Source organism: Desmodus rotundus, chromosome 10 (genome assembly GCF_022682495.2).
Source record: "Desmodus rotundus isolate HL8 chromosome 10, HLdesRot8A.1, whole genome shotgun sequence".
Lineage (NCBI taxonomy): Eukaryota > Metazoa > Chordata > Mammalia > Chiroptera > Phyllostomidae > Desmodus > Desmodus rotundus.
Window position 1 is genome coordinate 34974821 of NC_071396.1, and position 27066 is coordinate 35001886.

Consider the following 27066-nt stretch of genomic DNA (forward strand, 5'->3'; position numbering starts at 1 on the left):
TCAGTTTCGTCTAGAAATTTAATTAGATATAATTAATCTGTTCCAGTAGAGGATGTGGACCAAGGAAAAACAGTTGTTTAAACTTTTTGTTTGCCCTGCCTCAGGGGGTCTTCAGCCTCAGGTGAGGCCAGGCCACAGTGACGATGCCTGCTACAGAGGACACCAGCCCGCCCAGCCCAATGATGCCAGGGTTGGACTTATAGATGCCCAGCTGGTCCAAGGGAATCAGGATGTCACCGAGGTTCTTCACCGTGTCCAGGAGCAAGGGAGGGTGCTTCCGCAGGGAGTGGAACAAGAGCAGGAGAAAGGACTGCAGCCATTCCGTCTCCTCATCGGCCACACTGTAGCCCAGAGGATCCTGGGAGGGTGACTTCTCGCCCACTGCCCTGTCCCGTGCCACCTGTCCCATCTGCCGGGAGACCTCATACAGATCCCTAAGCAGGCTCAGCAGGAGAGAACAGCAGTAGTGGCGTGCGGCCCACAGCCGCCACTTCTCTCGGTTAACGCCGGGGGCGAGCCCCACACTCCTCCCCCAGAGCACGGTGTCGCAGACGAAGTAGACCACGCGGTTGAGGTTGGCGAGCGTCAGGCACACGCGGGGCACCAGGTCCACAGCGCGCATGCTCTGCCGAGTGGCCTGCAGGGCATGCACCACGTTGCCCAGTCTGAACCCTGCAGGAAGAACCCACAGCGGCAGGCGGTTACTTGAGGGGTGCACGACGGGCATGCAGGCAGGGCCCCTGCGTCGGGAAGGGGCCAGCGCTGGTCTTTCCACAACAGGCTGTCGCTTGAGGCTCTGTCCTCGCTCAGGAGAGGACGAAGACTTTGCAGCCTGTCGTGGACCCCTGAAACGGTCCCGGAAGGCACACAGAAGGTGACGCTCTAACTGTGAACCCTCGGCATTGACACGGCCCACAGCGTACTCAGCCGTGTGCATCTCGAGGGTGCCCCACGTCGAGACACACACATCTGTGGGAGGCACTACGGTCACACAAACTCTGGGTCCGGCATTTTTTTTGGAGAGTCTGGTGCCTTATATTTTAGTTTATTGTGCTTTCCTCACGGGGCTCGCTCTCAGCCTCAGCAAGCGCTCTGAAGCAGCTATACTCAGGAACCTTACAATCTTATAAGAATGTTTAGAATTATTTTTATCAAAAGTAACATAAAACGAAACATGTACTGAATAACCCCAGGAGCCCGTCCTGGCTCTTGCGCTAGCTGAGTGACCGACCTTGGCTAGGTCCTGTCTGGACTCCAGAAACTGGTGACCATGGAAGGACCTTGGGCTCCAACCTAATTCTCAAGAAACCTGAGAACACCTACTCCTGGTCTCCAAAGCCATCCAGAAAAGTCACCTGCCCTTCCCGCCCCGCGTGACAACGGAAGTCTCCTCTCGTCAAACTAGTTTCCTCACTGATCCTCCAATACGAATGCTGGCTCACTTCTGAGGCTTCCCTAGAGGAAACCTCCCTTCGAGAAGGCTCTCAGTCCTCCTCTCGCGGTCACGCCTGCAGGTCCACCTCCTCCAAAACACCTTTTTTCCTTCGCCTACCAACACATCTGTACTAAGTCCAACCTCACTGTTTCCACCGTGACCTGGGCTCTCGCACAGACTCAGGACTGCGACTGTAGAAGTCGGTGCTCACAAGTAACTGTTCAGCACCTGACTGCTACGTCCCATTGCCTGCGGTGGCAACGCCACCACCTGCCACGACTGCTACCAGAAGCACGGGGTTTCCCAGTGTGCCTTCCCAGGCCGGTGAGCCCAACGGGCACAAACACGGAGTCCACTTATCGCCTTCGACACCAAACCCCGCCACAACTGGTCTAAGAATGTGTATCTGTCCGTTTCCTCTGGCGACCCCTCCAGAGGAGGAGGAGAAAGGCAGGGGGGCCAGGACACAGCTATTCTGTTCCTGGAGAGAATGCACAGGGCCCCCGCAGCCGGGAGCCCACGTCACGGACTGCCAGGATGCTCTGTGGCTCCAAGAGCTACCGGCAAGTGAACACGGTGTGCGTCGCATGGGCTGTGACCAACCAGTACTACGCTGTGGCAGCACATGAGCACAGAGCAGGGGGTTTGGGTGGGGTCTGCAGCGAAACACTCAGCCCTTTTGGCCGGTCGTTCCACGCGGTCAGACTGAGTGGTCGACTTCGTGGGCAAGCCTGGCTGACTAGGAGAAGTGAACAAGCCAGGAAGTGTTTGGTGAACCGCAGAGCCCGAGGGTGCGAGCCGGCAGCCGCTGTCCCTCGGGAGGCAGGCAGGGTACTCACATTTCCGGCCAGCACTCACACTAGACTCCAGAGTCTTGAGCTTCGTGACCACCTCCTCTTTGTCAGCTTTAGGCTCTAACAAATATCTAAGCAACATGCATGTGTACTGAGCGGCTCTGAAATGGAAGAAAAAAAAAAAAAGGCGAAGAATGACTTACAAACCAAACAAAACAGGCTCACGCGGTGAGGTAAGGAAAGGAAAAAGGTGTCCTGCTAAAGGTGGGGTTTCCAAGACAACGTCTCATGTGAGCGGCTCTTGCGAGAGCAAACGTCTGCAACAGGCACCCCGAGGGGCCACAGGGGACAGAGGGGCCACAGGGGACAGCCCGGGGCAGAAACGCACACAAAGGTGGCGAAGGAGAGCCCGGGACGGGTGGAAAACAGCCCCCGGGAGGCCTTGTGCTGGCCCAGAGCAGCGGAGCCCGTCCTGGGGGTGCACTGTGCAAACCCCTCACGCTAAGTCAGCGAAGGTTCATAGGCTTCCTTTTCTCAAGGGCAGAGTGATTTTGCCGGTTTCTAAAATGAACTTTCCCCCCGTGGAGTTAACCAAGGACTGATGGGATGGGAGACACAAACTGCGACCAAAGGAAAAGTCCAGTCTGAACGCTGCTCGATGTTCATCAGGACCAAATACACACTGTGTCATAACTAGGTTTAGATAGTCGGCTTTCAAAACCAGCCAGCACTTTATATAAGAGGCTCCTGTTACACTCCCGTTTAGTAACACTAAATGTTGAAGAAAGTGCTTATCTCCATGGCTACAAATAACAAGGCCTTAGTAACAGAAACATAACAAATGAGAAATTTTATATGCCCAAAGCGAACATCTAAATGTGTCTGTAAAGCAGGTGCCTGTCTCCTACTGTCTGTGGCTGCATCTGAACCCTTTTATGCTGTAAGTATCACTCTCTAGGGGGGAAGACACTGTCCTCTGCCCTCAGGGCTCTCTTGGCTGCTCTAATGAATCTACACAAGACAGACTGACAAAAGAAAACAACCACATTTAATTGCATGTGTTCGCAAGGGAGCTCCACGGACACGAAAGGTTCAGACACAGAAAGGGAAACTGCGGCATATTTGGCCTTCAGAGCTGAGGATGAGGTAAGGCGCCTTGGGGCTTCAGAGGGGAGGAAGGTCCTTCTCAGGACAGCAAGATGCACAGATGGTCAGTAGTTAGAAGTGTGCCCTGCCCTATAGGTCATAAACAGCTATTTCTGGTGACAACTTTTAAAAAAGATTTTACTTATTTATTTTTAGAGAGAAGGGGAGGGAGGGACAAAGAGGGAAAGAAACATTGATGTGTGGTTGCCTCCCAAGCGCCCTCTACAGGGGACATGGCTTGCAACCCAGGCATGTGCCCTGACTGGGAATCGAACCGGTAACCCTTTGGTTTGTAGACTGGTGCTCAATCCACTGAGCCACAGCACCCAGGGCTCTGGTGAGAACTCTTATTATGCACAAGGCCCCTAATTTAAATTTTTCCAGGTAGTTAACAGGGATGAGACAGAAATTCCTCTTGAGCCCACAGGGTATTGGTTGCCTTTAGCTCAAAATCACCCACATATCACAGAGGCACATCTTGGGGCGACTCGTTCTGAACCCCTACACTCTCAATTAAAATGTACCACATTTTCCAAAATGGTGAACTTGTTATTAGGGATGAAGTAAAAAAATAATTACAACCCCCCCCCCCCCTCTTAAAGTCTGCTTGCTGGCTGGAGGGCTCAGTGGCCCACATTCTCAGACTTGGGCTAACAAAAGGAATGCGTCCAAACACAAGGCCCCCTTTCATGAATGCCAATCTGCTCACAGAGGCTGCAGATCTCCAAGAGGCCTGGGTGATGAACACGACAGCTTTCAGGTCTTGCTGAGTAAGCAGATCCTAAACAATTGTTTTACTGACCAGGCTGGCTGATAACCTTGCTGGGCTGAGTCTGGGTCCACTGGAATTGGAGGCTTTCTGCCTGAACGAAGCTTGTATACAATGCAACTTTTCTTTTTTTTTTTAATCTTTCAAATTAAGGAGAAAGGTCACTTAGCTCAGTAGGTAAAGAGGTGGGCCCTGGAGCCAACTGTGAAAATTGAAATCTCTCAGCTCAGTCGCTTAAACCTTCTGCTTCAGTTTCTCCCTCTGTGAAATGGGGGAGCCTCCCCACAGAGTGGGATGGCAGGTCATGACTCCTGAAAACGTCACTGGGCCTGGGGTCGCTTCCTGAAGTCTCACTGCTCTGTTTGCATTAGCACTTCACACCCACACGAGGAGAAAAGCTGCTAAATCAAACTGTAACTTAAAAAAAAAAAATTATTGAGCAAGAATCAGCCAAAAAGAACATCATGAACTACTTAGTATTAATGTAGCACAGTGTCTGCCTGTCGTTCATCCCGGCCTCTCCCGCTGCGTTTCGTTTTGCATTTCGTTTTCGGGGTCACAAAACCTCCACCGAGGCAGGCAGGATAACAACGCAACATGAAGGACGTAACTCGGTTCATCTCTCCATATTCATGTCATGAGCTATTTGAAGGTTGGCTTCCTCTGCCACAAATGCCAACCCTGAAAGTTTGTTTGTTTGTTTATTTATTTTCACCGAAGAACATGCTCATTTGTTGATTTTTGGAGAATAGAAACATCCATTGGTTTGCCTCTTGCAGGCGCCCAGGCCAGGGACGGAACCCAGGACCTTTCGGTTCAGGGGTCGACGCTCCAACTAACTGAGCTACACCGGCCAGGGCCCAAAGTTACTTTAAACAAAACAAAACAAACAAAACAAAAAACCACTTGCTCGGAGCTCGCCGGGCTGAGAATCCAGTGTCCCCAGGTTCGGTAAAGGGGACTACGATTCGTGTGACAGGCGGCGGGCTCGCGGCGGTGGGTGCCCCTGGCCCATTCCCACCGAATTCGGGGTGAGAGCGCTGGACTCAAAGTCCTCCGGTAGGTGGACGGGAAGTGCTGGGCGCCGCGGGCACCTCACTCACCTGAAGAGCCGGTCCCGGCCCTGGGTCTGGTTGGTGAAGCGGATGAAGGCCTCCATGGCGCCCGGCCCGCGGGCAAGCGACCCACCAGGCTCGGTCGCGAGTCCTCCAGGGCACCGCCGGCTCCCCGCGGGGGGGGCCGGGCTCGGGCGACCAAAGGGGCTGGGATTCTCCGCGCGCGGGGCGGTCGCACCTCCAGGGGAGCGACTTAGCGGTCTTCCGGTCGGGGCCGGAAGTTGTGGTTACTAAGGCAACCTCACGCCACGGGCCAGGTGAGCAAAACCCCCGCTTCGGCTCTGCGGCGCCGCTGCTCCCCACGTGCCCTTGGACTCCCCCTGCATCCAGAGGCTCCTAGAGGGGCTCTGGGGGGGCCATCTCCCCGTCTTGGACATTCTCGGGACGCGCCGCGCCTCCCCTGTCCCCGGGAACACCAAGTGAGCTCCCCGGAAATTCTGCTTGGGGACTGAAGGGCCTAATAATTTCCCAGGGAAATTATTCCTCCCTTCCTGGAACTACACCAGCTGCGGGTCTGGGGAAGCACGTGGTTAGAGCAACGATGAGCCAATCGGTGTATTGGGGTGTATTTGTAGCAGGGGCGCCGGGTAAAGCGAGAGAACTTCCTGTTAGAATTGCGGAACGCGGAATGAAGACTGCTGCTTGAGGAAATCCTAAAATGGCTCATACGAACAGACCGGGGGCAAAAATAGATTACCGTGCCCCTGCGCGACTGAATGTCTCCCCTGTGGGGCTTGGAGACATGGAACCCCGTCCATTCCACAGCAGCAATTTTATAACATGCTACCCCCTTATACCCCTATAATCGCAAAGTAAGGTCGCCCATTTTTGTAATCGTGAGTCCCCTGGCTCAGGCCTGCCCCTAACACTCACAGCTCCTGGGGGAAGAGGTACAAATAGAGACCCACATACCATATATTTGAATGTTTAAAACTTTCAAATCAAAGTTACACATTGTCAAATAAAATATGCTCTGTTCTCCTACCTTGATAAATACACTTTCACAACGATCTAGTTGTTTCACGCAATACTGTGCCGTGGGGAGAGCTGACCCCGTTCTTTCCCGCCCCCTTCTCTTCCCTTTCCCGGCTCCCTGCTGCGTCACTAAGAGGGGCCTGACACACAGTTGTGGGTTCTCCAAGCCACATCCACGTTCTGCCCACAGCCCCGCAAACAGCCACGCCCTGGTCACCTTTCAGGTCTAGGGGTGCACTCACTGGCAGCTGGGAGAAAAGCTGGGAAAGAGACTTACAGGCATCATTTGGGCAGTAAATTTCAGGGGTATAGGTCCCCTGAATGTGGTCTAGACTCCAGAAGGAAGCATCTAGACTTTGGGATGCTGGAATCTCTCGGACCCACAAATTCACTCATCCTTTGCACAGGGAGTGCTTGGAAGAGAGCCAGAAGTACTCTCCAAGTTCATATCCCAGGGTGGGGCAGTAAGACAAGAAAATAGGAATTTGTTGAAGGCTGGCCCTGCACCCCACACCACAGTGCTAAGCTCTGGGCCTCACGTATTAGGTTAATACGTGACACAAGTAAATGGGTAAGCACAGCACAAATCAGACAGCAATTAGTGGAAGTGCTTGAAGTGCCTCTGGTTGCAGGCAAGGGAAAGGAAAAGGAGGTCAGGTCTCACTCCTCACCTGGCTGGGGCACAGCCATCTGCAGACAAGGAGGAACCGGGAGAAGACATGAGCAGTGGGGGAGAGGATGCATTCCCTCTGGGACAAAAAGACAGCCTCTCCCGTATCAGGAGCTGAGGCGAGGCAGCAAGGCTGCCAGGTTCCTTTGTTTCCGTCCTAGCACATCTCATCTTGGGCTGGCCAGGAAGATGTGAATAGTCAACGCCTGTCTCTGCTGATGTCCCTACTAACAGGAAGAGCTTATTGTAGGGCTCTGGCCCAGTAGCTCGGCTGGTTAGAGCATCGTCCTGATACGCCAAGGTTGAGGGTTTGATCCCCAGTCAGGGCACATACAAGAATCAACCAATGAATGCATAAATATGTGGAACAACAAATTGATATTTCTCTCTCTCTCTAAAATCAATTTTTAAAAATTCAAAAGAAAAAAAAACGTATCTTACTAATGTGGTAACAATCCTGTAATAAATACAGAAAGTGTGAGTCTCTGGAATAAATAACCCCCACAGACGATTGTGCTAGAGAAGATTATGATACAGTTTTCACTTCCCCACCTTCTCCATGTACCTTTGCTTCCTTCCTTCATCAGCTCTTCAGAGTCGCAGAGCCCGTCCCAGTGCCACCTTCTGTGATGTCAACCCCCATGGCAAGTCGAGCCCAGAAGATGAGGCTGTCCCTTCTTACACAAAAGGGACTGGAGGTGCCGCCCCCCACAGAGAAGGACTGGTCCAAGGATGATGAAAGGGATTATGTCTTCAAAGACCCAGACCAGCAGCGGCATTCCCTGCCTCAGCCTTATCGAATGATCAACAAGCTGGTGGACCTTCTGTTTGACAGGTCGTGGGAGATTATTGAAGAGAGGGACAGGCTGCAGGAGGCCGAGCTCAGCCGGATCCAGCCTACCGTCTACCCTCCGGTTTTCCAGAGCAAGGTATGGAGCAGCTGGCCAGGGATCCATCTCTGTGTTCGTGGTTGAGTGTTAATAAATGACAACGTGTAATCCAGGAAAGGAGCTCCCGCCAGGAACCTTCAGTCAATACGACAGCTGCACTTTTGAAAGATTCTAGGCAGTGTGGGGAAATGGGTGTCCGGGCTAATTGAGGATCATACAGGAGGTCTTTTACGTTCAGCAACTGTTTTAAAATCTTTCTGAATATCGTAATCACAACTCTGGCTTGAGGGTGGAGAATCTGCCAGTGCCTCAGGTACAGCTCTTGCCACGCTGTTATGGATGAATACCGTGCAGGGAACTGGGCCGCTGGTCCACTCACCACGGGGCCCACGGCCACACTTAGTGTAGTGAGTACACATTGATCTCCATTCCTTTATGTTCTCCGGTCCCCTTCCCCTAAAAGTGGAGTGCTATCACTTCTTGATAGGTGGGCAAGATGGGTAGCTGAGCCCTAGGTCTGGGGAAGGTACTATGTCGAGGAAGGGCCCATACACCAGTAATTGAGATGTCAGCTTCTATTACTTACAGACGGTGACAGCTGAAAATCATTCCCTTTTTCCTTGTGTGTGTGTTTTTTTGTTGTTGTTGTTGTTGTTCTCCCAGCTCAGCAACATACCAAATTGTATGGCTATTTCCCAAGACTATGTGTTTATTGGAGGAGCCAGAGGGTTCTCCATCTACAATCTGTACAATGCCAAGCGAATGTACATGTGGGATAAACTGAAGGTTGGAGTCACGTCCATCTGGGCCGCAGATTTGGGGAACGACATACTTATTGCTCCTGTGGATGAAACGGGTACTTGTCCTTTGTCTTCCTTTTAGCCTAATTTCCAGGTACCTGTAGAACTGCTGTTCAATTGCATTTCCTTCCCAGGTGTGGGCGGGGCCAGACGTGGCAAGTTCTCCCTGGTCACGAAGTACTGTGGTAACAGAGGCCCACAGAACAGCATGGTGTACCAGGCCCTCTCCCAGCATTTCCCACATTTGGCCCATTTGGCCCTCGCAACAGCCCTAGGGGCTGAGTATAATTTATTATCCCTGCTTCTCAGAAGCGGCCACTGAGGCAGGGAGGTTCAGGAACTTCACCTGAGGTAACACAGGAAGTAAAAGGCACGGGCAATCCTGCCACTCACACACACCAGGGCCTGCTTCTTTCCCTGGGTGAGGACAAACTGCCCCCCCAACCCCCCACGGGGACAACAGTACAGGCAGGGACAGACAGTTTCCTGGAATCTCTGCAGAAGTGACCTGGCCTGATCGACAACTTGGGAAGGCACACTGGCAGCAGTTCGGAAAAAGCCGAACGAGGGGCGGAGCGACTAGGAAGAAGCCCTGCAGTCATTAGGGAGAGAAAGGAGGCCGGCCTGGGCCCAGGCAGCAGCTGCGGGTGGGCGGAGCGCAGGTATCCCATGGGTGTTACTGAGTTCAGTTAGACTCTCACCCCAGGGGGCCGGTTGCCTTTGCAAGGTCTGTATTATGGGTGGAGGGCAGGTTATGAGTGTCAGGCAGGCACCTGGAGAAAGGGTCAAGAAGTCATGGGGGATGAGGATCCCATAGTGGAGCCCGCAGGTTCAACGGGAATTACAATGACCAAGATTACTTATTAAATCAACAAAATCAACTGCGTGAGAAGCTCCTTGGGGGCTGAGAGGTGTGGCACGTAGAAGAGTGGGACCCGACCCTTCCCCTCTGAGAACTCAGTAGAGGGATGGAAAACACGCGCACGAACAGACAACATGCAAGGCAGTGGGCCGGTGACTGAATCAGGGCACAGAAGTCAAGGGGGGTCCCGGTGTGGCCAGAGGGCTCCTGGGAGGCCCCCAGGAGGAGAGGATAGGGCCAGGTGGGCTGAGAGGGCCAGGAGGCAGAACTGCCTGGACGTTCAAGTGCGGGAGAAGGAGGACAGGGAGGCCAAGGCCGAGGGTGGTAGAGGGCCCAGGGAGGCGGCATGAGCTTAGATGACGGCGTCAGAAAGTCCATGAGGAAGTTCAGTTCCCCTTTGGCTCACTTCTCTGTCTTACCCAGTTACTTCTTTTCCCGGTGCAGGTGTCATTAGACTGTTTTATCTTTATAAAGACAGTCTTTTCTTCATCAAAACCGTCAATGAAGTGGTAAGTTCCTAACGCTGGGCCACAAGCTGTAGCAAATCAAGTTTATTTTTTTATGTTAACTTTTTTTACTGATTTTTTTTTTTTAAGAGAGAGAGAAGTGGGGCAGAGAAAGAAAAAACAACATCAACTTGTTGTTCCATTTATTGACACACTCATTGGTTGATTCCTGTACATGCCCTGTACCAGGGATTGAACCCACAGCCTTGGGGTATCCAGATGATGCTCTAACCAACTGAACTACCTGGCCAGGGCCTTCACCCCTCAGGTTTTGAGAGGATTTATATTCCTGGGCAGGAAGCACAGCCGCCTGCTCCAGCAGCCTCTGTCTCCTTTCCAGGACGACACCAACAAGCAAACACCCTGTGTCAAGATGGAGATCTCCCACGGAGGGGACTTTGCAGCCTTCCTGCTACAAGGCAAGGTTACCCAGAGGCAGCTAAGCAAGTGCAGATTTGCAGGCTCCTCTAGATAAGCGCTCATGCCCCGCCAGGCCTCTGGGTGTAGAAGTACTTTGCAGAACTATTGCGAAGACAGAGTCTCCCTGCCTTTCAGCCAGTGTCCCCAACGCCAACACCGAAACTTGGCCACGGTGCCTCTGTCAAACTCAAGCAGATAACATTGGTATACTACTAGTAACTACAAATTTTTTCCCCCAGATTTCACCAGTTTTTCTCCTAATCTAATTTTTTTGCTCCAGGGCCCAATCCACGATACCATATTGCATTCAGTCATCATGTCGGCTTAGCCTACTCCTGTCTGTGACTGTGTCTTGGGCTTTCCTTGTTTTTCATGACCTTGAACATTGGAAGAGTGCCGCTCAGATATTTCCTGCAGTGTTCCTCAGTTTCAGTTTGTCTGAACTTTTCTCGTACAGCTGGGGATAAGGCCTTGGGGGGACGGGCCACAGAGGTGAAGGAAGGGCTCTTTCCACTTCATTGTGTCAGGGGTGTGTGATAGCGACGTAGCTCACCACTGCTGATGTTAACCTTGAACTTAAAGTGGCGTCCACCAGGTTCCCCCACAGCTGAGCCACTGTCTCTCCCTGCCCCAGTTCTGGTAGAAGCAAGCCGCTGCGCCCAGACCACACTGAAGGGCAGAGGATTGAAACGCTGCTTCCTGGAGGCAGGAGGGTCGTAGGACTTTTGGATCTATGTTGAGGCCGCCACAGTAACTGACAAACACTTGGGGGGAGACACTTTGAGGCTGCAAATATCTCGTTTCTCCTTCACGCTGTGCCCACCAAGGCCAGTGCTCCTCCTGGGGTATTGCCTGTTGTGGTTATTACTACGGTAGCTGAATGTATTTTTTTCCAAACGGATTGTTAGCTTGATTTTTAACTTTTAAAAATTTAGACATATGGTTTATGGGCCTCTATTTATATTCTCATCCAGGGCCCTCACTGTTAAGTGCTTGAGGAAGAGATGTATTTCATAATGCTCTCTGCACCAAAGGAAGCTTTTATTCCATAGTGGTTTCCTATGGCTGCCGAAGCAAATGCCACAGCTGGGTGGTCCGAAGCAGGTTTTCGCTTTCTCACGGTACTGGAGGCCAGAAACCTGAGCTTGAGGGCTCCAGGTGATCATTTTTTTAGGAAACTTTTAGCCAGGAAACTGCCCTGTGGGGAAGGAGTCCTCCCCGGGCTGGCAGGTATTCGACAGAGAGGCCGAGCATATTTCTATGACAAGATAAAATCCCACAACCGCCCACAGGATGTCATCTCTTCAAACCTTGATCAGGAGAATTCTCTGGAGGCATCCCTCCCAGGTCTAACCCTTCTCGGCCACACCCCGGTCAGTTACTGATTCTGCGTGCGCTGCCTTCTACCCCAGACAGGAATCACTGGGAGACAAAGGGTCAGTGGAATCTGCCATTTGGACCCTGGACAACATGGGGGCCAGGCCCCCCCGCCCCCAAGTCTGGCTAGAAATTGTTGGGTCAGTGCAGGTACAGCGGCTTCGGGGGAGGAGCCCCGATCTCCGGGAGTGAGGCCCCTGCTGCTCCGAGGTGTCTGCTGGTCTCCGTGTCAGGGGTTCTGAGAAGCCAGGCTGTTCCCCAGAGGACACTTGGCGCCTGCCTGCGGTTGCTCAATGGTCCCTCGGTTTCCCAATGCAGGAGCTGGAGACACTTGGCTGGACGTGTACAGATTGCCCAAGGAGTCTTGGCTCAAGGAGGTGGAACACCCCCAAGTCATCGTGAATCCAAAGAAAAAATTCAGACAGCCGCAACTGGTAGGAAGCATCGGGGTTTTGAGTGCTACGTTTCCCCTGCCCTGGCCCCACGTCCAGCCCGGACCCCCTTCGGGTTTCAAGAAAGACGGGCTTTCTGGAGGCTGTGAGAGAGGACACGCTGGCCCGCATCTCCCAAATCCATTCGCTTTGGTTAAAATCAGATGTTAGCACGCGGTGTGTCTTCAGTGTTGGTCTCTCAGTACCAGCCACGCCTGCCCAGGAGCTGCCTCCTGACCCGGGGCCACGGGCAGGCAGTGCCCTGGGAGGTGGGCTGTCCCCCCAGCCTGGGGCTGACTCGTAGGCCCCTCTCTTCCCGTCCGGGCTGAAACCACGCCGCCCTGCCTCTCGTCCCCCTCAGCTCCGCAGACCACGCCGCACACAGGTTGTTCTCCACACAGAAATGCAGGCACTCTTCCCGTCACTGTTAGAAAGTGGGAAGAAGTGCCCATCTCCCCAGAGGATGTCTTCATGAGGTGCAGTCCCGTGTCACCGGATTGCTCTCGGAGCTCCCACAGAACCCACTCTCTGTGCCTCTTTTTTGGCACCTCCCATGCCCTACCTTGGTTTTCAGCTATCGTGTTACTCATGAAAGCTCTCTTTTCGTAACCGTGCGATAAGCTTCTGAGTCGTTAAGACCACGCCCTCCACTTCTGTTTATCAGCCAGCCCCAGGTATTACTTGGTGCCCATCAGGTATGTGTTTGGAGGGGTTCACTGAGGACCCAACTGGAAAAGCACCATGCTTTCTCGTCATAGTTCAGTTTCCATTCACCGAGGAGCAGCCAGCTCCTGCCGGTCACAGTGGTAACTTTGAGTTACAGTTGAATAAAAGTGTCAACATCGCCAATAGATTTTGCCAATCAGAAATAGTCGCTTCACCTTAGATTTTTGCAGCGGTCTCCCACGCGATCTTATCTCTGTTCACTCACTATTTCTCGTGTCCTCCAACTACACTTTAACGTCCTAGAGAACAGGGATCATGGGGACCCAAACAGGGGACGCCCAGGTCTCGCTCCTCCGTGGCTGCCGATGAGTTTGCAACTCACAGGAGCAGTTGCGGGCAGAGAGGGCAGCACAGCAGACTGCCGGGGGAGGGGCACCTCCGTCAAGCCCACTGTGAACTAATTTTTTGTCTTCCTCCTCAGAACACTCTCGATCCCATTTCTTCGGATAATTTAGAAGTGGTAAGAAACTTCAAAGAAAATTCCCAGATAGGTTTAAGTTACACGTTAGAGATTTTTTACTTTGACTTGTAGTTTACCTTAAATATCAAATATGTGAGCAAAACATCCTACCACAGCACTACTTGGGTCCTGCCTGTTTACATGCTCTGACACACTCTGCCTTTTAATCGGGGTGTTCTGGCCATTCCTAGATCATGCCGTCACTGATGTGTCTAGGTTTCAATCTCCCACTTTGCGCTCTACTCTCCATTGTCGCACCTGTTCTTTTTCTGTATCCCTTTCTTTCTGCCGTCTTTGGAAGAAGTGTTTTGAATGGTCGGTTTCATCTCCTTTGTTGCCTTACTAGAGGTGCCTTCCCCGCACTGCAGGATATAAGCATTTGCTTGAAAGGAGACGTGAAGCTGAGTCTCCCCGTTCACATAATGAAGATCAAACCGCCCAAGCCAATCACAGGTCAGTGTGGCAGACTCCCACTCTCTGTCCTTTCTCCGACGCTTTCTCCGCTCTTTTTTCCCCGCCTTTTCCCACGTTGCCCATCCTTTCTGTTTATTAGCAGCTATCTCTAAATTACAATTCTAAAGAGGAGGTTTTTTTTTAAGTCATAAACTCTGGGACCTAATGGCAAAAATTCTAGACGTTACAAGGCCGCAGGTAACTAACAGAATTGGGAGATCAGGAAAGAGAGAGCGCGCCCTCTCCCGGGCGCTGGCTGGAGCCCATTCATTCCTACCTCCCTGTGCGGGTTGGTCCGGCTGCGGTGAGGCCCTCCCTCGGGCCGTAGGGAGGTTCTGCACCTGGATACAAGGACACTTGTACCCAATGCACTGAATACAATGCACTGAATACGAGGACACCCGCTTTACCAAACACTAATTGATGTGAACAAAAAGCCAGTTCCTGCAGCGTCTCGTCACTGCGATACGGAAATCACATTTAATAAAATAAACGGGAGTTGCTGAAGAGGCGCAGGGGGCGGCGGGAAGTCCACTGCAGGCGGAGCATGAAAGACGTAGCTGCGAGAACCGGCAACACGGAGCCCTTTGTGGAGGCAAACGGCTGGTTATATCCAGTCTGGGGCACTCGTAGGAAGGAATACTTTGCAACCATTAAAAACAAAGCGGGAGAGGCGAGAGGCCACGAAAAGCCCATTCACTCCTGCAAAGGAGGCTGATAAGATCGGCTCCATCAAGATTTATTATAAAGCCTTAGATATATAGAGATTGAGTAATTGGTCCCGACAGAACTACAGTAATTACGACCAGATATAAAAATAAATGAGTGAATAACACATAGACAGAAATGCATATGTAACATATGGAGAGACAGCTGGAACGTGGCAGACAGAAACCCAGACGAAACAGGGCGGAGAGGCGGGAACAGCACCTGCGCAGAGCGCCTGTGCCCGACAGCGCCGCACACTGGGCGGTGGGGAAAGGGTGGGCATTTCGGGAAGTAGTGCCGGCTGTCCCTGTGGGAACGACAGCGAAACCCGATCCCCGCCTCGTTCTTTTGAATGGTTCATATGCAGAATATATAAAGGATTTCTGCAGATTATTAAGAAAAAGACAGATAACCCAGTATCAAACAGGCAAGAGATTATGCTAATGGCCAATAAACGTATGAATGGGTACTCAGCATGGTTAGTCATCGGGCAGGGCAAATTAACGATGAGATACCGCTCACATCCCCGGCATGGCACGCGTACCACGGCAGTGAGGACGCAGGACGAGCGGACCTCCCGTATACTGCAGTTATCAGTAAGAACTGGCGCAACCGCTTTGGAAAAGTTTGCTGTCGTCCAGTAATGTTGCAGGTAAGATTTTATAGCCTGTAACCCGGCACGGACACTCCCGGGCAGGGGCCCAACCGTCCCGGTTTGCCTGGGACCGAGGCGTTTCCTGGGATGTGCGGCCTTCAGTGTTGCAACTGGGAACCCCCCCACCCCCCAGCAAACCAGGATGAACTGGTCGCCTTGCTTCTAGGCGTGTGGCGGACAAGTTTGCAGAGGAGTGCCCACCAGGAGACACGCAGGAGGAAGGTAACAGTGACGAGATCTCTGATAGCGTCAAACAGGAAACCATGGAAATGTCCGTCGCCAGTAGAAGAGATCACTGGCCCTGGGCTGAATACTATACAGCAACGAAAAGTAAACAGCCTAGAGCTACACATACAACACAGAGAAGGGCCACCAGCAATGTCAGGCGCAGCAAACACTGCCAACAAAGCGATGGTGCACAGATGCACGTGCAGACGACAAAGCTAAAGAACGCTGATGAGGCTGCTCCATAAAAGCCGAGGGGAGGGCTGGGCTCTTCCCCGCGGTTGCGGCGGCAGAGGGGCGACGAGGCTCTGTCTTCCACCCGGAGTCGAGCCATATATTTGCCATACAACAGTGAACGAAGATCCATATTTTTATACTCTTTTCTCAATGTGTTATATTTCACAAAAAGAAAAAAAAGTTAACGAGTGAAAATAGGCCATAAGCAGTGAGGAAGATCCGTGGCACGCACTGGAAGAGCTCTCCAGGATATTCCGTGGGGCACCAATGCAAAGTAGCTGGGCGGGCGCACTCAGAGGCCTTGCTAAAGCCCGATCGCAGGGCGCCTCGCATCGCGTTCCTGTTGCAGTGGGTCTGGGGCGGGGCCCAGGAGCCTGCGTTTCTAACTAGTTCCCTGTGGACCCTGTGAGATCCCTGCAGACCTGGGCCCGCACCTGGACACCTGCTGCTGTGGCACAGGCTGCCCTCAGTGTGTAGAGAGGGGGTCTGCTTCTAGACAGTTATGTAAGAAACTGGTGACCCTGAGGAAGGGACCCTGGGCCTGGACACTTTCCAATGAGTGCAGACTTCTGGACGTTGGGGTGTGAGCCCAGAAAAGCTATCGCCCCGTGTTACTGTGGGTTTCGGGAGGGGCGAAAGGCAGGAAGTGAGAGGTGACCGGGAAGAGGAGTGATGAGGAGACTGAGTGACAAAGGAAGAGGTTTTGAAAAGGAGGCAGTTGAGGAATGTGAGCACGGGAAGAGGCGGCACTGCCTCACTGGGGGGTGGGAGGGGGGGGTCCTCAGCAGTGCTCAGTAAGGGCCGGCCGGGGCCTTGCTGAGCTTGTGGACATTTCCTTGGCCTCCTTTGCAATGAGGACGTGATAGGGGCGGGGTGGGGGTTGCAGTGGGCAGCCTGTGTTTCCTGAGCACATGGGGTACAAGAGAGGTGGGCAAAGACGAGGCCGGGCTCCCGGAAGGGTCACAGGCCGGAATTCTGAGGAGGAGGGATTCTGCAGGAGGCTGGGGAGAGTGGGGGAGGGAGGGCAAGACTGGCAGGGGGGAACCTGATGGTTTGACCAATTCTGGAATACTTTGGACCTAGGCACCACATTTAAGAGCCCCCTGGAAGTCTTCGCAAAGGTCGAGGGCTGCCTCGGGCTGGGCTCAGGGCAGAACCACTTCATCAAGGACAGCCAGTGGGAGCAGCAGGCCGCCGCCTTCCACGCCATGTACAGGCAGTTCCTGGACGGGGGCAGCGAGGAGGAGCTGGTCAGGTGCGTGGGGCCCCAGGGCTCTCCCGCAGGGGTCGCCAGGGGTCTAAGAGCTCCTTCTGGCTGGGGGTGTTTTTCTGAGAACTCCAGCAGATCTTTTGAAGAGCTGTGTGGAGGTTGTGTACACAGGCAGTGCAAAGGCTGAGGGCGTGGACTTCATGAGGAACAGGGAGCTATGGCAATGACAGGCAAGAGCAAACCATATTATGCTACTTTCTGCACAATACCAGCTCTAACGACTTTTCCCTGACGCTCCAGACAACAGAGAAGACCCTAGACTTACAACCCTGAGTCACTACTGTTAACATCTGTCTCCATTTCCACCCCGTGGTGCGCAGTTATTGAGATGTGTCACTTTCTAACCCCAGGCGGTGGGCAGGCCTCACTCTGCCCGTGTTTTGACAGCAACACCTGAGCCCCGGACTTGGAGCTGTCTGCTGAGCCCGTTTTGGGACGCAGCCGCCCTCACAGCTGCCGTGCCTCTCGGGAATGGCCCTGCCCTGTTCCAGAGAGCTCTCCCCGCACTCCCAAGCGGGCCTTGAGCTGGCCCACTCCGGGGCCCAGCGTCCTGGCGCCAAGCCCCAGCAGCAGCCGGCTGCGACCTGGGTGCAGGCTGGTTGTTATACCGCTGATGACTGACCCTCCTGAGAGCGTTCACGCCACATAAAGCCACACACCCTACACATCAGGACGCTGGGGCTTTAAAGAAAAGAGAGAGAGAGAAAGCCAATTTTCCGCACACCACTGGTTGTACTGCCCCCGAGAGAGAAAGCGTCTGGGCACTCGGCTGAGCTGGTCATTCCATTCCAGGGTCTTCCCCAAGGCCAGGGGTGGCTCTGACCCATGCTGGGTGCTCCTCCTGGCCTGGAGAGACACTTGCAGCTCTGCCCACCCTGCCCTCGCCTCCCAGGGCCGGCACACAGAACGCCATTTGCTTCGTGGCTCCACACCCCTGGGAAGGTCCGGCCCAACCACCCATTTCTGGTCCTACTACCAAGACGGCCAAACTCGCCACCGCCCGGGAGCCTGCCAGGGTCTGACCAGGGTCTCCTTCTCCCCCAGCATGGCCACGTTCCACTTCCTCCTTCCCAGTTGTGTCATTATGATGCCAGCAGAGCTCAAGGGCCCCACAGGTGAGTGAACATGTGGTACAGGTGGCTGTCCTGGGCACCTGGCCAGTCACCTTGGGGGACGGCCTCAGCAAGCCCTCTTAGAGGTGCTCCATACAGCGAGCCCTCGCGCCCTTGCGTGGGGAGGGGACAAGGTGGAAGCCCGCAGGCGCCAGCTGCAGCCCAGATGCCCCTGAGGATGGGCGCTGGCTCCGTCTCCAGGGAGTGACCTGCCACGGAGGAGGGGTGGCCCACACCTCACCAGGCTGCTCCGAGACATGAATTCATTTGGTAGAAAATATCATTTAAAACACTGGCAACCACATGCACACGCCCCATCTAGAAACTGCGAAAGCCGTCGAGGGCAGTTGTGACTGGGGCCCCTTCCCAGGAAGGTGACTGGGCCTCCTTGGGGTGCCCAGCCCCCTCCCCGGGAAGCTCACCCTTGCATCAGGTGCTGTCCATTTGAACAAACCACTTTTGATTTCAAACTGACTTCCCGTGGATGCACACTGTCCACACAAACCGACTCCTATGTGACGGCCTTACCCCATCCCCAGGGGTACCCTGTGTCCTTGGTGTGCACTGGACGGGCCATCACAACTTCTTCCTCTACTCGCTGAACAGGACCCTGAGGGACAAAGTTGGTAGGTGTCCTCCCCCGCCCAGCCAAGAGCCTGTGGTTGACACGCCGGTGTGGCTTTAGGGGACCCGAGCTGTGTGTGGTGGTGGTGCTGTGACCCAGGGCTCTGTCTCCACGCTGTCATGTCTCTTAAAGACACCAGGTCAGTAGGGGCAAAGCCCAGCCAGGCCCACAGGGCTCCTTGGGCAGCTAAGGCCCAAAGGAGGCGGGCTTGGCCGCAGAAGGCCAGGCCTGGTCCTGCCCCGCGGTCTGTGGACTGTATGGTCTCAGGCCAGTCACCTGACATCCCAATCCCCCCGTCAGCCCCTCCCCTTCCTGCCATCTCATCTGAAACACGGAGCTAAGGAACTACACCACCCCTCCCCACAGCACGCATCCGCTTTCATTGTCAATAGCAAAACACAGAGACTCTCTGTACAGGAAAGCTCTTTGACATGGAAAGGCACCTAGGAAATGCGGGCGGGGGCCATTTGGTGGTTTTTTACAAGTTTACAGAGGGGGTGACTGGAGTGAGTTGGCTTTGTGATGGCCCCTTGAGCTGCACCCTCAGGCCACACTTTAGAACCCCACGTCCAAAGCCACCCTGCAGCACTCATAAAGGATGCACTCCTCTCCTCGCAAGGCAGACTGGCTTCTTCCTCTGCCTCCTCCTCGCCTGTGACACCGGGAGCTGACAGGACCCACCTCCTAGGACCCTTGTGGGAACGAAAGGAAATGACTCGAGAAAGTGCTTGCCGAGCAAGCGCGAGCTGGGGCCTGACGTCTCATTCTGAGGCCGCAGACAGCACCCTGTGGGCAGCTGGGGTGGCAAGCCCAGACGCGTGCTCGTGCGCGTGCCCCAGGAGGGTAGAAGAGTCTGTGTCTCTGCGACTTGGGCTGTGCAGGGGGAGGTGACGCGGTGTGTGGGATCGGCTGGTGGGGGCAGCGCCGTGAGCGCTGTTATCCCCGCCAGAGCCTGAGAGCGTGTGGCCCTGCGCGGCGCCCATCGCCCTGTCTCAGCTCAGTGGCTGCGGCTCCTACCTGGTGCTGGCCTGCGAAGACGGCGTGCTCACGCTGTGGGACATGGCCAAAGGTGAGCCCCGCCCCTGGGACTCCTGGGTTCCCCTCAGTCCCTCAGCAGACACCGAACGAATGTGACGTGTGCATACACTCCCCATCCCCATGGGGTTCTCCAGGGGGTGTTCTGTGCCCGGTTCTCCCCACTCAGCTCCTCTCTGCTCTCAGAAGGGCCCCCTGAAGGGGGCGCTCCTTGCTCGGTACTGGCCACAGTCGCCCACACAGGGCTGCACCCCAAGGCCCCCTCTCTGCGACCTGACCTGCGTTTGTGGCTGCCCCCTGCAGGGTTCCCTCTCGGCGTGGTCGCTCTCCCTAAGGGCTGTTTCTGCCAAAGCATTCACTTCCTGAAGTACTTCCTGGCCCACAGAGGACGGAATGTGTATCCCGAGGGTCTGGTGACCTCCCACGTGACATGTGCGGTGCTGTGCACGGACACCTCTCTCCACCTTGTGGCCGCCAGCGGGGTGCAGGAGCCCACCATCCGCACGCTGGTTGAGAGGTGGGTGGCTTTGTGGGGAAGACAGGGAAAGCGGTGGCAAGATGTTGGCTGGCTCTCTGACTTCGGTCACTGTCCCCGCAGTCCCCTCTGTCCTGACACCACCCATCTTCAACTCGAGGGCACGTGTAACGTCCCCCTAACTGGCAGCGTGGCCCAGACGCCACCCTTCACACCCCACAGGGCCAAGAGGACAGTCATTTCTGCCAAAACAACCTGTTATCAGTTTCCCCCAGGGCCTCCCTCTCTCTCTCCCTCTCTCTCTCTCTCTCTCTCAACTGTGAAATAGTTTATGCATGCCAACGACCTCTACAAGTGAGTACAAGTGAGTATTTAGTGTGCGTGTGTGTGAGGAGAGAGATGGAGGGAGATGGACAGAGACAAGACACACACCTGAGCAGCCATCAGCAAGCTTAAGAAGCAGGTTGCCTCTGACTCAGCGGAGGCCTGTGCACTCCCTCCCCCGCCATCACAGCCTTCTCTCCTCCTGCAAGGGAACTTCCACCCGCCCCAGGACCACGTGGCTTAAGACAACAGTCATTGCTTAGCCCTTGATTCTGCAGGTCGGTGACGCGGCCAGGCAGGCCGGGGCCGGATGGCTGGCGCTGGCCTCGCTCACATGGATGGTGGGCTGGCGGCGCTGGCACAGATTTACATCCTGGTGGCCCCACCTGCGGAGTCTAGCAAGCTCTGGCACCTGGCAGCCGCCACTCACAGATGCTTTCCCAGCCTGCGCCGGGGCCACCTGCATTCCATCGGTGCAAAGGCAGGCCCCACCTTCCGGTGGGAGGTACCGCCAGACACGGCAGCTATTTTCTTTTCAAACCCACCACACCTTCTTCCTAAATTTATTCCTTCGCTTGAAGGAGCACATCCACAGGCCTGTGTCTCCAAGCAGCACGCTGTCCGCTGTGACATGGAGACAGCAGGTGAACCACGTGGCCATATGCACCCTCCAACCTATTTTTAACGCGGTTCGTCCCGCCACGTGCTTTGCCACACTGTTCCAGAGAGTCCCCTGTGGGGATGTCCTCGGCTCCACTTCTCATCTCGCTGCTGAGCCGGTTCCGTTCACTGTGCGCTGCAGGAGGCTCACCCACTCTGATGACAGAGGTCTGGGCCGCGGCTTCAAGCAGCCTCCAGCACACCTCCTGGTGCTCGAGTACAAGAGTTCGCCCAGGGTGCGTGCCCAGGAGAGGTCAGCAGAACTTTAAAACTCCTCCAGAGTGGACATCTGTGGGTCTTGTTTCCTGCAGGCCAATGAAGCACCCAGACGAAGCCATCTGTGCAGTGGCCCCGGTCCCACCCTTACCTGGCATGGTAGGTTCCTCTGGAGGTGGATGCGGGGCCGGGGAGGGCATCTGAGATCAGGGTGAGTTCTAGATGTGCATCTGCAGCGAAGGGTTAGGAGGGGCCACACACTGAGCAGGGTCCCCCAGGAAGTGGAGGAAGGGCAGGGGCGCAGATGTAGACCCCAGCCACGGGGAGGGCCAGCCCTTCAGGAGAAGAGTTGCAGGGACTGGAGAGAGACGCCAGGGCAAATGAGGGGCAGGGGCGGCCCCTCAACCAGGGCCCACGGCTGCTGGAGCCACTGCAGGGGCGGACGCCATATCCCTGCTGCTGTCCTGGACAGCATCCAGGAGCCAGATGCCTGAGGGCACCCAGGTTCTCTCTGTTTTCACTTCTGATGGCCAGCTGCTCCTCTGATTCCACACAAGGGAGAGTACCCCCCTCGCCATCTCTGTTCCCAGGTGCTGGTCTTCTCCAGGAATGGCTCCATGCACCTGCTGGATGTGGCCGGGCCCCAGGTCGTCTGTGCCTTTGCTCCCCCCAGCCCCTTCCACCTGGTGGCCCCCTGGAAGCCTGTGTTCGTCGTGTCTGTGCACCACCCGTACTTCCTGCTCCGAGGTAGGGCCCGGTGACCACTTCCCTGACTCACTTCCTCAGTCCCCTCACAAAGCCTCGGGTCACCCCACCCAGCCTGCTCCCGCTCCCTGTCCCCACCACCGCAACCTGGAGCCCTCAACAGACACCCAGAGGAGACGCTAGGCTGGCCTTCTCCCTGCTCCTGCAGACCAAGTGGGGCCCTCCCGGCTGGGCCCGGGGGACCCAGCCTTTATCAGCAGAGAGCAGCCCCCAGGGCCACAGCGGCCACAGAGCGGAACCCTCACACAGAACACGGCGCTCTTGTCTCATCTCAGGAGACCACCCAAATCGGACAGAGGCCACCGACGAGGCCAAGGACATCCCCAAATCTGTCTTCTACTTTCATTTCACCGCCTACCCACTCCTGGAGGACATCGCAAGAAACAGCAGCATCCCTCAGGCTGACCTGCCAGACACCGTGGCCTTGCCCCAGGTGCTGCCCTTGGAGGAGAGATGCGAGAACTTCCTCCAGAAGAGGTAGGTCCCAGGTCTCTCCCGCCAGCCTGCCCCTGGCCGCGGCCTGGGTGGGGGATAGAGAGGTCGGCTGGGTAGGACATAGGCCCGCTCAGCATTTAATGCCCCCCTCACACTCCAGTTCTCCTTCCAACTGGCAGAAAAGGAGGAATGATTTCAGGTGGATGGCAAAGGCGGGCCTTCTCCGGGTCATCAGACACGACTGTCTGAAGCAGGGGCTGGCAAGCTGGAGCCACAGTCCACATCCAGCCCCAGCCCACAGCCTGTCTGGGTGAAGGAAGCTTCCCAGGAACGCAGTCAGCCCCCACCCCCGGGGTTCGCACAGCACCCCTGGCTGCTGTGCACTCAGCCACAGAGGGAACAGCCGCACCAGAGCCCGCGTCCAAGCACCCTTCCCTTTCTCCACCCTCCACACACGCAGTGTGTCGGGCACTTGCCTCCTCCCTGCTAAGCATGGTGCTGGGGGCGTGAGTTCAGGCTTCAAGGGCAGAACTGCCACCATAACAGAGTGATTCCCTGTTAGAAAAAGCGATACTCATTATTGCTGGTATGTTCTACCTACGCTGGCAGTCATTTAGAGAACAGGGCAATACAACACAGAAAATTTAAATACCCTGTAATCCCAGTACCCCCATTAATATGTCAGCGCACGTCCTTCTGGGTGTTTCCCTCACGTGTCTCCTCTGCACAGTTGACGTCATGCATCGTGTTCACTTTTGAGAAGGAGACAGTCCCTTCTGCCATGACTGTCTGTAGTCTCTTCACTGCCCCGCTCCCAAACGCCTCTCCTCCCTCTCACCCCAGCTGAGTGCCCAGGTCCCTGATCCGGCCTCCCTGGGAGGCCCCCGGTGCTGGTGGGGTGGGAAGACCGGTCCCCCGGGAACATCGTGCAGGGAAGAAGGCCAGAGCCAGCGGGGCTGACCAGGTGGGCACCGGGGGACAGGGGCACAGCTCAGGGCTCCCTGCACGGTGGGTGCTCAAGGAGGAAGGTGCTCCTGGGGCCCAGCACTGTGAGGTTGCGGCAGCCCTGCCTGAATCAGACCTAATCACAGCATTCCAGTCACAGCCCTTGTCACACCTTCCGAATGGGTCCCCACAATAAAGCGGGAAACACCACGATTTAAAGGCTTTCCTGTTCCACTGGCGCCGAGGCTGAGGTCCGGGGCTTTGGAAAGAGTTCAGAGGCCACCCCAGACTCAAAGCCTCGATCTGTCGTTACCATTTTCCTCTCGCTGCTGATTGCATGCCTCCGTGGTGCCCCAAAGATGGCAGTCCTGTCTTATTTTTTCCTAGTTATAGCTTGAGCCTGAAAGTTTTCCACTGGCCCTAAAATGAGGTGATAAAATTTCATCATCTTAAAACTAGGCGATGGGTTCATGCACAGTGGAGTCCGAGCCGCAGACCCGCAGCAGCTGTCTGTCCAGACCGTTCTCACATGGCCTGCCCTGGGCTTTCGTAACCAGCAGCCCGGAACAAAGCTCGCCTTCCAGGCCTCAGAGGGGGCCAGCTGGTGCCAAGGGTGCCGACACCCTCCTGCCCGCCACCCGCCCCCGGCCCAGCTTCTGCTCCATACCACCTGGGCCTCTGGGGCACCATTTCCATCTGGTTCCACACACCGTCTGTTTTAGCGTCCGCTGTCTCTGGCATGGCCAATTTGACCATGACAGAAATTTCAGGACACCAGGAAGCAGACAGAGAGTCCGTCTGTCTGTCTCCCTTCATTCCCTGGGGAACAGGGGCCAAGCACGTTCCAGGTTTCACCCGCCCAGCTTTTGGCTATAAGCCGGCTTCTCAAATGACGCAACAGACCCGGGGGCCCCCAGGGCACGCAGCTCCCTCTCGAGGGACTGCGTGGACACCCCTTTTGTTACTATCCTTGGGGAGGAGAAAGTGGGCCCCTCCTAACTTGTCTTCGCCTTCCTTGAGAAATGAAGGGACAACTCCCTGAAAACTACCCCCAGATGCACAGACCCAACCGTGCACACAGCGGGTTCCTGGAAGTCAAAGGCTGGGCGGGGGTGACACGGGTCTAGGCAGCCTGCAGTTGTCCCACGCATTTGAGGTGGAGGTGAACATGAATCCATCTGTTATTTAAACAAACAAACAAAAAAACTTTTTTTCCCACCCTCTTATATTTTAAAAGACCGAACTCAAACTCTTCATCTCCTGGGAGCCCTCCCCACCCAGGCGGCGGGTCTCGCCCTCCTTCCCGCACTTGGTCTCTGTGGTACTGAGATGCCGCCCATCCCCAGTGCTCTCTCATTCTGTCCCCCGTGCCCACTGGGGACAGGGGCGGGCTGCTGCAGTCACATAGGTCTTCTTGCACCACAGTCTGTCACTGGCAGATGCTCCAGAGATGCTTGTGAAATGGCGCGTGTTGGCACCCGCTGTGGGTCCATGCTCACAGGCTTCAGTCCTGAGTCCACTGTGCCGGCTGTCACTGTGCACCTTGTCAGTGGTATGCCCCCACCCCGTTCCTTCAGTCGAGGTGTTTTGGGGCCTGCTGTGCCCCTAGCTGAGTCCTAAGGACACAGACGAATCACACCCGTGTCATTTGGAGAGTTCCCGATACACACCCCAGGGTGGTGACAGTCTGCCCCGGGGGCTGTGGGAGGGGTGGCGGCACAGAGCGGGCTCTTCTCATCTCCTGCCCTGCGGCCCCAGGTTTCAGAAGCTGGAGCACCAGGTGAAGGAGCAGGAGCACTGGACCCGGCTGCGGAGGTACTCCTTGCTCCTCCAGAGAGAAAACGTCAAGAAGTGACAGAGCCACTGCCCCGGGGCTCCCGAGGAGGTCTCAGCAGCAGGCAGGCCCCACCCCAGGAGGCGCTGAGGTGAAGGGACTCGGAGACAAAGGGCCGAAACACAGGAGGTCCGGGGGCCTGGAGCTGTAGACAGGGACCCCCTCAGAGAGGCATTGTTTTGGGGAGGTTTCAACCACTATGCCGCTTGTCTGAGCCCCCAGTTGGACAGATGTGTCACCCAAATAAACAGCGATATTGTTTCCAGACCCCAGGGTGGCTGTGCTGTGTAACCCCTTGTTCCCATCCAGTCCCGACCCCACCAACGAGCATCCCAGGCCTTGTGAGAAGGACCTCCTGCCTGATGGGCCCGGGATGGCCACTTTGCTGGAACGAGCAGGACACCCACCCTACCCTGCTACTGCGTAGCCCCCTTCCCTCTCCACTCACTTCACCTACCTCTCTGTGCGACCCCACAACCTTTACAAATCACTCTGGAGAGGCTGAGGCTCAGACTGGTTGAGTGATTCCCTGAGGTCACACAGGTGTGAGAGGCAGAGGTGCCAGGTGAGGTGGCAGGCAGGTACCGCACCACTATTGCCCTGGCCTGCTGGCCCAGGAACCCTAGAGAAGACCCAGGAGGGTCCAGGAGTGGAGCAAAGAGACGCCTTTCTCTTCTCTGGAAACTGCCCTTCCCCGGAACACTGGATGGAGGATCCCAGTAGCTCCCCCGGCTACACCCGCCTCTCTGAGGACACGTGTGGCACGTTTGAGAACTGCAGGGCATTGACGGGTCCCAGCCTTCAGGATAACCAGCCCACTGACAGCTGGCTGCACACTGGGTTTGTGCCGGCAGCTGCTTCTGCGCCCCTTCCCCGGGTCACACACTTGTTCCTCATTGGCGAGGCATAGCCCTCACGGCGCTGGCCCCGACTAGCTGAATGCCCCCTGAATAAAGGGGTCCCCATCCAAGATGCTCCCCTTACTCGGACCCCCAGCCAGGTTCACAGTGTAACCCTGGCATGTCCTTGAGTGCCATCAGCTTAGCTGCCCCCCGAGAGCACCAGCCCCCCCACCGCCAGCTCTGCCCAGCACCGCTGTCCCGGCTGGAACATGTGCAGTCGACATGCAGAAGCACATTGCCTGCCCCATGTACACGGAGCCGTATTTTTCACCTGAGGCTCGCGCACACTTGCCTGCCAGGGCTGTTCCAAAGGGCAGATCTGCCACCTCCCACCCACAGCTGTCCCCGCCCCCATGGCCATGTACTGGTTTCATGAAAATCTCCTCGCCTCCCACATCCTGATTGGGAAGAGAGCACACACCTACCACCTCGTCCCGGCTCTGAGGCTAAAATGACTTGAACTTAGATGGGAACTTAAGATCCCACGCACAGAGCCCGTCCCACAATGACTGCTCTAAATGTGTCTGCTTCTCCACCGTGAGGACCGGCGGGGACCAGAGTCAGCAGGCCAGCCTGGCAGGCGCCCTGGAGTGCTGATGCTGTCGGTCTCTCCCACCATCCACCTCTCTGCAGACCACGGCACCCTGCCAGGGCCACAAGTGAGGTGACATGCCAGGCAGCACCCTCTGTCCTTGAGACAGGCTGCTGTTGAGTGCCTGAGTGCACCCGGGAGTGAGCACACAGGCTCGGGGTCACACCTGCATCCTGTCCCCAGGCTGCCACTGAGCATTTGTACGAGTGCAGTATCAGTCAC

General features: G+C 55.6%; 3 protein-coding genes across 28 annotated transcripts in view; 1 reads left to right on the forward strand and 2 right to left on the reverse strand.

Moving 5' to 3' along the window:
• Positions 1-5382, reverse strand: PEX11A (peroxisomal biogenesis factor 11 alpha). 2 transcript variants are annotated; one of them, XM_024561697.3, is made up of 3 exons: positions 5248-5382; positions 2275-2390; positions 1-672 (listed from the first exon to the last, which is right to left on the reverse strand). In XM_024561697.3, exons 1-3 carry the CDS (start codon positions 5301-5303, stop codon positions 101-103), a joined length of 744 nt encoding a protein of 247 aa, XP_024417465.2. In that variant the 5' UTR covers positions 5304-5382; the 3' UTR covers positions 1-100. The 2 variants fall into 2 exon arrangements, with proteins under 2 accessions (XP_024417465.2, XP_045052499.2); XM_045196564.2 differs by lacking the exon at positions 2275-2390 and having other exon boundaries at positions 5248-5345.
• PLIN1 (perilipin 1) overlaps positions 1-27066 on the reverse strand; it is a 49928-nt gene that overhangs the window by 9344 nt on the left and 13518 nt on the right. The window contains exon 1 of one of the 4 annotated variants that reach the window (XM_045196561.2): positions 5248-5374. The exons of 2 other annotated variants lie outside the window; for them this stretch is intronic. The gene's annotated coding sequence lies outside the window, so the exon portion shown is untranslated. Of the gene's footprint in view, positions 1-2274; positions 2396-5247; positions 5375-27066 lie in introns of those variants that run through there. One more of the 4 variants, XM_024561696.4, reaches the window with a different exon arrangement.
• On the forward strand, positions 2572-26768 carry WDR93 (WD repeat domain 93). Of its 22 annotated transcripts, none has more exons than XM_045196548.2 (18): positions 2572-3169; positions 3299-3375; positions 7492-7833; positions 8458-8650; positions 9901-9965; positions 10303-10381; positions 12078-12193; positions 13338-13376; positions 13745-13829; positions 16738-16909; positions 17969-18039; positions 18576-18662; positions 19611-19730; positions 20000-20213; positions 21467-21530; positions 21962-22118; positions 22412-22613; positions 22732-26768. In XM_045196548.2, exons 3-18 carry the CDS (start codon positions 7534-7536, stop codon positions 22883-22885), a joined length of 2118 nt encoding a protein of 705 aa, XP_045052483.2. In that variant the 5' UTR covers positions 2572-3169; positions 3299-3375; positions 7492-7533; the 3' UTR covers positions 22886-26768. The 22 variants fall into 22 exon arrangements, 19 of the variants coding, with proteins under 19 accessions (XP_045052483.2, XP_053769016.1, XP_045052479.2 ...); XM_053913041.1 differs by lacking the exon at positions 3299-3375 and having other exon boundaries at positions 7492-7602; positions 7740-7833; XM_045196544.2 differs by having other exon boundaries at positions 2572-3375.